Here is a 13,420-nt window from a genome sequence, read left to right on the forward strand (position 1 = left end):
GTTATACACTCATGGTGGGATTTATCACGTCTGTCCACGGTGTGCCTGATATACTGAGAGGCTCCTCCTCATGGTAAATCAGGAGCACAATTGTTTTTTTACATGTAGTCCTGACTCAAAAAAAAATTTTACCAAAATTTTTGGCAAATTGAAAGAATTTGGAAAAGGGCACATGATTTTAATTTATGCTAATTGCTCACTATGTAGTAGCCCTTGTCTCTTTGGTTGGAATGATATAGGAACACACAGTGAACTAGCTCCAAAAGGCCTAGTTCACATTCTGTCCCATTGACTACCTTCTTGTGGTAGCAGAACTAAGCTTCTTGGAAAGGAGGGAGTCCGTTGTGTCGGTTTTGAGTCCTCCAGTTTGAGGACTTTTGGAATACTGGAAGGGATCCTGTATACATGCATGTCGGGAGCAAACACACATTTTGAGGAAGTTTTGAAGTCTGTACAGGTCATTATCAAACTTGGTGAGTGATTTAGGTGATTTAGGTGGCCATCAGTTCTCTAGAATCCTTGGGTCGCCCATATTATAATCCACTACTGATAAGAGAAGATTGTGTGATCAACCAGCATCCATGGGTAGCTTGCACAATTTCACTGTCCAACATCCATGATCACCCCTTTCTGACTCGACCTTTTCCATGTTGCCTTGCATTCAATCTAATATTTTAATTACTTAAGTAAAAGTATCTGTCTCTTAGGCCCCTATCACACAGCACATGTGGGGACCTAAGCGGCCACATGTGTCCCCATAGACGGCTGTGACGGCGGCGGTGGTACGGTGTTATACACGGGCAATGATAGGACATACTTTCTTTTTTCTGGTACATATAGCAGTGCTTCACTATGGAGAGGGGAAAGGGCTACTTCCGGGTGAGCACATGTTATTGCGAAAGGAGCCTTACTGTTCCCTCTCCCCGTTTAATCAAATTTTACTATGTTATGTTACATAGCAAGTAAGTCTATGGAGAGGGGAAAGAAATAGGAGCCAAGTAATATATTCTAGTATTGATATTCATTTCAAAACTATTTGACCCTAGTGATGTTTTTCAAGCATCATACAGCCTATTTCTGCTCTTTCAGTGTTCAGGTTTCAGCAGGCATTGTAGCAGCTAATCTCCAGGAGCCCAGAGACCCCCTTCCTTCTATTATCATTTAGATTGTATGTCTGTCTTTACTGTAACTCCTCGACCTGATGTCCGGAAGGGGCACCAGTTAAAGTGCATTAAAGAGGAAAAGTGCTCACCATGAGTGATACCATAGAGACATTAACCTGACTAAATGTTAGATAGTGGAACACTAATCCAAACATGAGCTCAAGAAGGTAAAACAAGCAACTCTTCAAGATCCTGTCATTCAGATGTAGACTGTCAAAAATCTCTTATCCAGGACAGTAACATCACTGCGATGTATTTATATATTGCATATTTCTGTCTTTTTGTGCAGTGCCGTTATCTATTTTCATCTATATTCCAAGAGATTTAGCATTACCCACAAATAGAACTGAAAGCTGTATACAAAAGACCTAAAAAGTGTCATGCTGAGCGGCTACTTGATGTCCCCTAGTCCAAGCACATCTTCAAGTCCTGCAGCTAGAGGTAGCTTTAATGTAAACATGTCAGAAAGAGCCTCTTCTCATGGAGCGGGATGACATGATTGCGAGGTTCCGCCTCCTCCATCTGGGCTCGGTGAAATTAGTATAGTCCCGGGCCAATGTTCGGTGCTTCCGTGCTCTGGCTGTTGAACTACAGAGGCATTATGGTGGCCGGACACAGTAAGCTTATTTAGCAGAAGGAAGCAGACAAGCAGAATCTGGAATTGCAAGGCCAGGCTCGGAGAGGTGCCCCTGACGTCATTGGTTGGGTGAGACTCATACAGTGGGGCAGATTTATCAAGCTGTCTGAAAGTCAGAATATTTCTAGTTGCCCATGGCAACCAATCACAGCTCAGCTTTCATTTTACCAATGCTCATGAATATCTCAAAGGGGAGCTGTGATTGGTTGCCATGGGCAACTAGAAATATTCTGACTTTCAGACAGCTTGATAAATCTGCCCCAGTATGTTGTTATATCTGATGTACCTCAGCTAATGATCCTTGTTTTGTGCTGTTGCACCGTTTCATTTCTGTGCCAATAAAGCGATTAAAAAAAAAAAAAATGTAGTTGAAAGCAGTGTAAAGTTTAGTAGGTTGAAAGAAATCTACCACTAGTTGTTAGTAAAATGAAACTATACATACCGTATATACTCGTGTATAAGCCGAGTTTTTCAGCACAAAAAATGTACTGAAAAACTTCCCCTCGGCTTATACACGAGTCAGTAAAAATTACTTAAAAATAAATAAACTTATATACTCACCCTCCGGTGGCCCCGATGCGCAGCGCTGCTCCCCCGATGTCCGCGTGGCTCGTCTTCAGGCATCCGTGCCCGTCTTCTGTCTTCTGAAGGGCGCCGCCATTGTTTTTCCCCCGGGCGGCGCCTGGCATGACGCCAGCAGCGGCGCGTCATACTGGGCGCCGGCCCGGGTGAGAGCAATGGCGGCGCCCTGCAGAAGAAGGAAAACGGACGCAGAAGCCTGAAGACGAGCCGCGCGGACATGGGGGGAGCAGCGCTGCTCATCGGGGCCACCAGAGGTTGAGTATATAAGTTTATTTTTTTTTATGCTTGGGTGGCTGTATACTACACGGGGCAGGCTGGGCTGGGCTGTATAATACACGGGGCAGGCTGGGGTGCTGTATACTACTGGGGGCAGGCTGTTTACTACTGGGGGCAAACTGTATACTACTGGGGGCAAGCTGTATACTACCAGGGGCAAGCTGTATACTACCGAGGGCATGCTGTATACTACATGGGGCTAGCTGTATACTACATGGGGCTAGCTGTATACTACATGGAGGCAGGCTGGCTGTATACTACATGGGGGCAGGCTGGCTGAATACTACATGGGGGCAGGCTGGCTGTATACTACTGGGGGCAGGCTGGCTGTATTCTACTGGGGGCAGGCTGGCTGTATACTACTGGGGGCCAGCTGGCTGTATACTACTGGGGGCAGGCTGTGTACTACTGGGCGCAGGCTGTGTACTACTGGGGGCAGGCTGAGGTGGCTTTATACTACTGGGGGCAAGCTGTATACTACTGGGGGCAAGCTGTATACTACTGGAGGCAGGCTGTATACTACTGGGGGCAAGATGGGCTGGCTGTACACATTAGTGAACTCCACTTCCTATTCCTAGGCTACTTATTTGTCTTGTGGCCTGGTTGCAATTTAGTTCAGTTTAAGTCAGTAGTGGATTATAATACAGGCAGTTTGGGCAGTAACCTATTGCCTTAGCCTTCAAGGGCGCCAATGGCCACCCAAACCACCCAGCAATTTTTATTTTGAAAATGAACTTCACCCATTAAATCCTCGTACTTCTGTTCATGTCGTCAAAACATAGATACATAAGAGCCATTTCAATTATATTAATAATAATATTTACTGCTTTCTACATGTAGGTATAATAATTACAACATGGTAAACCCCTGATTCTACCTCTGAGCTCCTCAGATCAGTTGGTTAGAAGTTCTACAGACCAGGAGGTTCCTGGGTGCTGACTGTGTACTTTGGCCATTAGGAGACCAAATGCCAATAACTAATAATATCCCCATCCACCAAGCACCAGTGCACAGGGATATAACTGACCATCAGGTGACATGCACTGAATGACTCATCCTTATTTGGTCAGATCCAGATGGAAACTGTCAGCAAGTTCTGTAGAAATAATGTAAAGCTAATTATTTTATATAAAAATATTTATAAATATAGATGGGATTTTCTGTTGGATATGTGTCTTTAAATATTATGCAAAAGAGATTTGGAAACTATGAAATCAATGGATTCTCTTAGCATGGAACACTCATAGGAAATCCCTCTCCTGATTGGCTGGCATATTATGACATGCCTTACATTTATGACATCATGACGCTATATAAGCATGGAACACGCTCAAGAATTCTCAGACTCCATATTGGATATTGTCTTTTACATAGTGTCCTAGGAGAGCGATTTTTCTCAAATACTTTGGGTTTTGGGGAATTGGGGAAAAGATGTCACCCCCTTCCAGGGGTAAAGGGGGTGGCATGAAGAGGAAGAGAGAGAGTGATGGCGAGGATAAGAAAAGAGCAAAAAGGAGCAGCAAAAAAGACCAGAACTGCTCCAAAAAGTATCTTCCAATGAGAAGAAACTCCCGAGCCCGGTATAGCCAAGGCCGAGCCGACACTGAGCGGCCTGAAAAAACAGGGGAGAAAAGAAAACTAGAAGATGAGGAGATGCTGACCAAAAAGAAAAAAAAACCTGATGAGTATAGAGAGGCTATGCCATCCACCAGCATCAACCCTCGTGGATTATCCCAATTCAAGATACACCAAGAACTTGCTAGAGGTGGTTTTGGGATTGTGTACTTGGCATCCACAACAGAGAAGAAGACCATGGTAGCTATAAAAGCCATTGCTAAAAAAAAGCAGAATGCCTCCCTCCTAACAGAAAAGAGTGTGCTGCTAAGATCATCTGGTAAGCCATACCTCTGCCAAGTCTACTGCGGTTTTCAAAATGACATCTATGCATTCCTTGCAATGGAATACCTGCCTGGTGGTGATCTGGAAGAGGTCCTGGAGGTGGAAGGAGCTTTGGATGTGAAGACGACAGTTTTGTGCACAGCGGAAATTCTATGTGGCATTCAACACTTACATAAACTTGGAGTGATCCACAGGGACATCAAGGCAGAGAATATTCTCATCGACCGTCGGGGCCACATACGGATATGTGACTTTGGTCTGGCAGCAGAGAATGTCTTTGGCATAGATATGATCAGCGGCTTTTGTGGAACACAAACTTATATGGCCCCAGAGATCCTAAACGAGGATTACTATGACTCTGCCGTTGACTGGTGGGCATTTGGAGTGCTACTTCACCACCTGATGTCAAACTCTTTCCCATTTGAAGAGGTTGATTCTGCCGAGGAGTTCAGAGAAATTGTCATGAGTAAGGAGCCCACCTTCCCCAAAAACATGACTAAGGAGGCGAAAGATATAGTAGCAAGGATCCTTTGCAAGGAAAAACGTAGACGCCTGCGATGGGGAGTGATAATAAAGCATCACCCATTTTATAATGACGTCAGTTGGGAGAAAGTTGAAAACCAAACTATTGAACCTCCCTTCCTGCACAGACTGAAAAGTAACATTGAGGTCTTCTCAAGTCCGTCCTTGGTTCTGTCATCACAACAAGAACCCGAAGGTCACACCCGTCCAGGGGTCTGCAAATCCATCTCAAATTTCTCTTTTGACCTTTCTGAGTGCCCCATCTAGGTGACCAGGACATAAATCTCAGTGCTTCTCTCTGACCACCATTGATCATCAGTCAGTGTTAAGATCTTTACCACATGAGGTACAGTCAGTAAGTTATATTTCCATGTTAGTTGGTGACATTTTAGTGTATTGTTTTATTTCCTGTTGCAGTAGTTGTAGCAACCAAAAATGTATTATTGTTCATAGGGGCAGTAATAGAGTAATTATATTATTGTATGTAGGGGGCAGTATTAGAAGTACTTAAAGGACATTTACCATCACATATACAAATGGTAGACTCCTATAAGTTACCATTTTTATTACATTGTAGAACAGCTGCATTGTGCAAAAATACTTTGTTTGTAAACATGTATCTGTCTTATTCTTGGAATACAATGTAATACATGCTGTTTCTGTCTTGTACAGAACATTACAGTGGAAAGTGAAAGTGTACTTAAGCTTCCAGCCTCCAGCTCACCTTGGCTCCATTTTTACTCCATCTGGAATCACTTACAGTGGGTAAGACACAGCTTCTATGATACAAGGATGGATACTGTCATGGGGTTACTTGTATATTACTACGTGAATGATAAGAGTTATCTGTGGGATTACATACAATAACACGTTAGATTACGTTAGATTATTGTCATGTACTTATACAATGTTCTCTCTTTCAGCGTTTCTATACCCTCCAGGATTCTACTCTATCTACATCTTGGATGCAAAGTGCCACATAATAACCATCTCCATGACTTGGATTTCATTCTTCTGCTGTGTGTGATCCAAAATGAGAACCACACAATGATCTGTGTCATACATTTGACATAAATAAATAATATATAAATAATTTCTGAGGATTAAATACATTTTCATTCCTCACCTTTCTGCCTTTTGTCTATATTATTTCATATGGTGTGAACAGTTTTATTGTATGTGGGAGGACATGTTTTGGTTATGTGGATGAGGTGCTGGGGATCAACAAAGAGTAACAATTCTCACAAGTGTAGACTCTATATTCGTACATCACACATCACATTATACATAATATACAATGTATTTTTTAGAAATGTCTCCAGGACGCCATTGACTTGCGGAAGCTTGTGTTTTTAGCACCATCATGGAGTCTGTTCCTCACAAATGGCCTGCTGGAGGTAATTTTGCAGGGCTCTGGAGGAGGTAGAGGATGCTGTATGGATGCAGCTCTGGCAGAAGCTGTGCCCGCACTGGAGGCTCAGCAGGTTGCTGAACACCTCCCAGCAGATGGGGCAGTACAGGTTGTTCCACAGGTGACTTACAGGGTCCTCCGCCTCCATGTTATGGTCACAGACACCGTGGTGTGCGGGGAGGAGCCTCCGAAATGAAATTAGTCCTGCTCCCAGGAAGTGCTGCTACATGGCAGGGGACATGGAGGGGGAGATGTATAGAAAGCAGGGGCAGGGGGCAAACATAAAGGCAAACCCACCTCCTGACAGCATGGCATATGTGTAGCCTGTGTTACTACGAGGAGGGGGTGAAATAGCCAGAGAACCCAAAGCCAAAAGGGGCTCTGGTAATGCCCCCCAAAGCCCATGGAACCAGCCCCCTGCTCCTTCTGCGCCAGTGGTGGCTAACCTATGGCACTGGTGCCAGAGGTGGCACTCGGAGACCTTTGTGTGGGCACCCAGCCTTCACTAGAGATGACTCCAGGTATCTTCCTACAGTCCCAGACAGCCCAGGACTTGCTATTTTAAAGTGACAGTGATTTCTATCATTGTAGCTCCTGCTCCGACCCTGACAATTCTTCCTGTTTATGGGACCTTGGAGGGAATCTACAATGATCATCAAAATTTCTTCTATTTTCTGCTTTATTGGTGTCCTCAGGGTGCTGATATGAATGAAAGCTGTGACAGAGAAGGGAGTATAAATCACAAATTAAATTTCTGTGTTGCACTTTGCGATAAATAAGTGGGTCTCGGTTGTAGTTTGGGCACTTGGCCTCTAAAAGGTTTGCCATCACTGTTCTGCGCTCTCCATCACTCTCTCTGCTGAAACCATCAGCAGCACATCAATACTGCTGCTAGATTTAATTAGAGGGGGAGCACAGAGTAAGGAGGTGTTTTTTTTTTTGGAGGAGGTGTAATTCTTATACCCCTGAAGTACTTGTGCTGCATTAGCAGAAATATAAAAGTTCATTTTATAATGAAAGTAGAAGAGCAGAGCTCCTTATATACCGTATCATTCTTTGTATTAGGCAGCTTATGTGTGAAGAAATATGTTTTCAATTGTGCCACTTAAACCATGTGATATTCTTAGTCACATCCAGAGCTGCAATCATCTATAATAATAATCTTTATTTATATAGCGCCATCATATTCCGTAGCGCTTTACAAATCATAGGGGACAAATACAAATATAATAAAACATGACAGAGCACAAACATTCGTATGGAACAAGAGGAGTGAGGTCCCTGCTCGCAAGAGCTTACAGTTTATGAGGAGGTAAAAGAATATATAATGGTCAAGCCATTCTTCTTAAGGGAATAGAACAACATATAATAAATGGAATTGCTGTCGATTGACCCAGTCATCAGCCGTCATCTTATATACCAGGTCCAGGGTGAATGGGACTGCAGAGAAGTCTTGTGCCTGCTGGTTGCTGGATAACAGATGGGAGGAGGACACAGGACAGGTTAGTAAAAGAGTTAAAACTTCATGATGAGTTTATGAGTGTTATAGGCTTGCCTAAAGAAATGGGTTTTAAGAGCATGTTTGAAACTTTGGAGGTTAGGTGTTAGTCTGATAGTCCGGGGCAGAGCATTTCCTAGAATGCTCTAGAGAAGTCTTGGTCCGCACTAGGGTAGAGGTTAATCTAAGATCACTGGCGGATCTAAGAGCACGAGTTGGGCTATAGACTGAGATAAGAGAGGAGAGGTAAAGGGGGGGGGGGCGAGCGGAGATGATGAACGGGACGGAGGGAGCGAGCGGAGATGATGACCGGGACGGAGGGAGCGAGCGGAGATGATGACCGGGACGGAGGGAGCGAGCGGAGATGATGAACGGGACGGAGGGAGCGAGCGGAGATGATGAACGGGACGGAGGGAGCGAGCGGAGATGATGAACGGGACGGAGGGAGCGAGCGGAGATGATGAACGGGACGGAGGGAGCGAGCGGAGATGATGAACGGGACGGAGGGAGCGAGCGGAGATGGAGAGGGAGGAGAGAGCGGAGCCAGAGGCGGAGTGGCTGGCGGCAGCATAGGCGGGTGGGCGAACAACGCCGCCCCCTCGTCCAGCAGGTGGCGCACCGCCTGAGGCGAGATTCTCAACTCGTCTCATGGCAAGTGCGCCCCTGCATGGGGGTCACTGATGCAGGGAGTGGGTCGAGCAGAGGAAAGGAGCCTGGACACTTCTTCCTCTGTGACTGGCTCAAAGGAAGAGAGTGAACAGGGTAAGGTACCAGAGTAAAGGGGATTTATGGAGTTAGTGGACTGAGAAATTATTTCCTTGCGAATGCAGTCGATTTTATCTTTAAAGTAGGTGGCTAGATCTTCAGCCCCAAGGTCTGTGACATGCGGCTGCACCTTTGATGTTAGTAAGGAGAGAAGAGTATTGAAGAGCCTTTTGGGGTTGTTAGAAAGAGAAGATATTAGATTAGTAAAATAGACCTGTTTAGCAAGAGGGAGAGCAGAGTTATAGGATTTGAGCATAAATTTAAAGTGAAGAAAGTCAGAGGAAATGCCCGAAGTCACTAAACGGGTTTGTGCCATGTGCCAAGGTTGCCTACATTTGTGTTGAAAGGCTTGAACCGAAGGTGGTGCCATCTTATCTAGGGCACTTTTGAGAACATCATTATAATGATTAGTAGCCAGGTTAGGACAGGAGAGAGAGGAGATGGGGGACAGTGATGGCTGCACAGTTTCTGCGAGGTGGGGAACACTAATGGCACATGGGTTCCGCTATGTGTGATAAATGGACATATTCTGTACAGGACAAGAACTATTTACAGTAAAAGAGAGAAGGTTATGGTCTGAAAGTGATAAGTCATTGTTAGTAAAGTCAGAGACAGAAGTGAGTCAGGCAAAGACCTGGTCAAGGATGTTTCCCTCTTGGTGGGTGGGAAAATCAGAGAGTTGTACAAGTCCCAGAGAGGTAGTAAGTGATAAAAGCTGAGAGGCTGAAGAGGAGATGGGGGTGTTCATAGGGATGTTAAAGTCTCCCATGATGAGTGTTGGGATATCACACGATAGAAAGAGAGGGAGCCAGGAAGAAAAGTGATCAAGGAACTAATAGGGTGAGCCAGGAGGACGGTATACTACAGCCACATGAAGAGAGAATGGGCGGAAAAGTCTGAGGGTGTGAACCTCAAAAGATGAGAAAGTAAGAGAGGGCACAGGAGGAATGACCTGGAAAGTGCACCGTGGAGAGAGGAGTATGCCGACCCCTCCTCCCTGCCTATTCTCTGGTCTGGAGGAGTGAGAGAAGTGCAAACCATCATAGCACAGTGCAGCAAGTGATGCAGTGTCATCCTGCTGGATCCATGTTTCGGTGATAGCCAGCAAGTCAAAGGACTTGGAAAGAAACAGGTTGTGGATGGACTCCAGTTTATTGCACACAGAGCGGGCATTCCAGAGGGCACATTTGAAAGGAGTTGTAAGACGGGAAGGGGAGATAGTAGAGGGGATGCATTGGATATTGATGAGGTTAGTAGGGTTCCTATGAGGGGTGGAAAGTTTTGAGCTGAAAGAAGGAGGACCAGGGTTTGGAGAGATATCACCTGCTGCAAGTAGGAAGAGAATAGACAAGGAAAGAAGGTGATTAAGCGATTTATGAAAAGGTGAACTCTGCTTCGCAGCAGAACCAGATGGAGTATGGGGGTTGGATAAAGTATAGAGAACATGTGAGGAGTACAATGGTGAAGGAAGGATTGAAGAACAGATGTGAACGGAAGACACTGATGGGATAGTTGGACGCAAGGAGAGAGAAAAAAAAGATAGCAATATTACAAAGCCATTGAAGAGGTAGACAGACAAACCAGATATGAAAATCAATGATTTCTTTGCACGTTTACCTTTCTCTTGCCCTTTCTAATTGCCACTTTTATAATTGCCATTCTCAAAGTATTGCATGACACTTGATCTATAGGACACTCTAGCTATAGGACGGTCTGCAGGAAACTAAATTTAAAGGGAAGGGGCAGAGCCATACTTAGGTTGTAAAATCATTAGGCCCCAAATGCAGAACATATGAGTGAAAGTTTCTCTTGCAAAAGAAAAACAAACAAAGTTTCTAGATATAAAGATCAGTTAATTAAAGAAGATCAAACAGGATTGTAAACTTTAGGAAGAAGAATTTGATGCAGGGGTGGGTTACCATTAAAGACAGCAGATCAGGACACACAGATGAAAATTGCAGAGATATAACAGCAAGCAGGGGTGGGTTACCTGTAGAGGAAGAAGAGGAGAGACTGAGGGCGCGTTCACACGTTGCGCTTTGGTTGCATTTTCATTGCGTTTAAAAACACATTATAACAGCTGAGATGAGGTGATTTGCCTAATTACGTCACTGTTAACGTTTGCGTTTACAAAACGCATGCGTCAACGCAGTGCTAACGCATGCGTTAACAATGCGTTTTGTTAGCGCATGCGTTAACATAGCGTTAACAAATGTAAATAGTAATGTAATTAGGCAAATCACCTCTCCTCAGCTATTGTAATGCGTTTTAAAACGCAATGAAAACGCAACCAAAGTGCAACGTGTGAACGCGCCTTGAGGTTACAGTCCATTAAATTGCCGCTTTTATAGTTGCCATTCTCAAAGTATTGCGTGACACATTCGATCTATAGGACGGTCTGCCACCGTTATGCCATCTCAGATGACTGCAGCTCTGACTGTAACTTGTAATTCTCAATTCCTTTGCTTATATCATATATATTATGCTCTACCATTGCGTTAACAAATGTATACATTAACCCCTTAAGGACGCAGGGTTTTTCCGCTCATTTCTCGCTCTCCAACTTCAAAAATCCATAACTTTTTCATTTTTACGTGTACAGACCAGTGTGAGGGCTTATTTTGTGCGTAACAAATTTTACTTTCCTGTAATGTTATTGATTTTAACATGCCGTGTACTGCGAAGCTGATAAAAAATTCTAAATGTGGAAAAATTGAAAAAAAAACGCACGTCACGTTCTTGTGGGCTCTGTTTTTACGACTTTCACTCTTCGCTCCAAATAACACGCCTACTTTATTCTTTGGTTCGGTGCGATCGCTGTGATACCAAATTTGTATAGGTTTTATTGTGTTTTAATACATTTTCAAAAATTAAACGAATGTGTACAAAAAAGAAAAAAATTTTTTACCATCTTCTGACGCTAATAACTTTTTCATACTTTGGTGCACGGAGATGTGTGAGGCGTCATTTTTTGCGAAATGAGCCGACGTTTTCATTGCTCCCATTTTGAGGTCTGTGCGACATTTTGATCATTTTTTATTTCATTTTTTATGTGATGTAAAAAGGTGTAAAAGTTGCATTTCGGACATTTGGGCGCCATTTCCCACCTCGGAGGTCACCGCCGCCCGTAACCGTTTTTATATTTTGATAGATCGGGCGTTTTGGGACGCGGCGATACCTAATATGTGATTTTTACTGTTTATTATGTTTTATATCAGTTCTAGGGAAAGGGGGGTGATTTGAATTTTTAATATTTTATTAATTTTTTTTATTTTTTAAACTTTTTTTTTTCTTTTTTTTTCCCTAATTCTTAGACCATCTAGGGTACATTAACCCTAGATGGTCAGAGCGCTCCTACCATATACTGCAATACTTCTGTATTGCAATATATGGCATTTTTGCAGCACATTCATTACAATGAGCCACTGGCTCATTGTAACGAATCTGCAGAAGCCAGATAGCCTCGGATCAAAAGAAGACCCGAGGCTACCATGGCAACCAATCGCCGCCCCCCCCGATGACGTTCGGGGGCGCGGCGATCGTAAAAAAAAGATGGAGGCGCCCGCGCGCCGCCGTCTTTTAAATGCCGCCGGCGACTTTGCCGGCGGCGTTGAGAGGGTTAATAGCCACGATCGGTGCAAGCACCGACCGCGGTTATTAGCGGTGGGGGTTTTCTGCAAAATGCAAAAACCCCCACCTCTGTATGAAGAGGACTCAGCCCATGAGCCCTCTTCATACACTCCTTATACCTCTGCGCCGTAGAGCTACGGCACATAGCGTTAAGGGGTTAAAGTAATGTTAACACACAAGTTAACATTATGACGGACACCTAGCGGTACGTGTGACTGCGGCCTTTCAGTAATTTTCATGAATGCCTCACAAATCCATTGATTTCTAAGGGTGAAGACACACAAGGCGTTTTTAGGCCGTTTTTGAGCCGTTTTTACTAAGTGCGTTTTCAGATCATAAAAAATGCATCTGTTTTTTAAAAACGCATGCGTTTTTTTGAAAACGCATGCCTTTTTGTCCGTTTTTAATTGCGCAAATTCGGAAAACTGGACAAAAACGCATGCATTTTTTACGATCTGAAAATGGACTTAGTAAAAAAAATGGCCCAAAAACGACCTAAAAACTCCATGTGTGTCTTCACCCAAAGGGTGTTTTCACATTGGCTTGTATTTTCACTGATCCATTCATTAATTCATTGCAGAAAATTATGAAACATGTTCTGTTTTCTGCACTGATGTGGATCACAGAAGACAATAGAAGTCTTTTGGGTCCGCAAAAAAAACGGATACAACATTCGTTTTTTCACTGATGAGACTAAATAAACAGGTGTAATGCAAAGCAATGTTAAACATTGAGGGCGCATTCACACGTTGCGCTTTAATTGCGTTTTCATTGCGTTTTAAAACGCATTACAACAGCTGAGATGAGGTGATTTGCCTAATTACATTACTGTTAACATTTGTGTTAACAAAACGCATGCGTTAACACATTGTTAACGCATGTGTTAACAATATGTTTATGTTTGCATTTACAAAATACATGTGTTAACAAATGTTAATAGTAATGTATTTAGGCAAATCACCTTTCCTCAGCTGTTGTTATGCATTTTAACCGGTCGCGTTACGATGCATGGAGAGGGCTTGCGGGCCGAGCCCTCT

At 43.7% G+C, this 13,420-nt stretch overlaps 1 protein-coding gene across 3 annotated transcripts; it reads left to right on the forward strand.

The window, feature by feature from the left end:
- The first annotated feature begins 3,925 nt into the window (after positions 1-3,925).
- Positions 3,926-6,085, forward strand: LOC140118168 (protein kinase C delta type-like). Of its 3 annotated transcripts, none has more exons than XM_072135700.1 (2): positions 3,926-5,425; positions 6,003-6,085. In XM_072135700.1, exon 1 carries the CDS (start codon positions 4,090-4,092, stop codon positions 5,344-5,346), a length of 1,257 nt encoding a protein of 418 aa, XP_071991801.1. In that variant the 5' UTR covers positions 3,926-4,089; the 3' UTR covers positions 5,347-5,425; positions 6,003-6,085. The 3 variants fall into 3 exon arrangements, with proteins under 3 accessions (XP_071991801.1, XP_071991800.1, XP_071991799.1); XM_072135699.1 differs by lacking the exon at positions 6,003-6,085 and adding an exon at positions 5,752-5,837 and having other exon boundaries at positions 3,926-5,434; XM_072135698.1 differs by lacking the exon at positions 6,003-6,085 and adding an exon at positions 5,752-5,839 and having other exon boundaries at positions 3,927-5,425.
- The last annotated feature ends 7,335 nt before the right edge of the window (positions 6,086-13,420 follow it).

This window comes from Engystomops pustulosus, chromosome 2, assembly GCF_040894005.1.
Source record: "Engystomops pustulosus chromosome 2, aEngPut4.maternal, whole genome shotgun sequence".
Classification (NCBI taxonomy): Eukaryota; Metazoa; Chordata; class Amphibia; order Anura; family Leptodactylidae; genus Engystomops; species Engystomops pustulosus.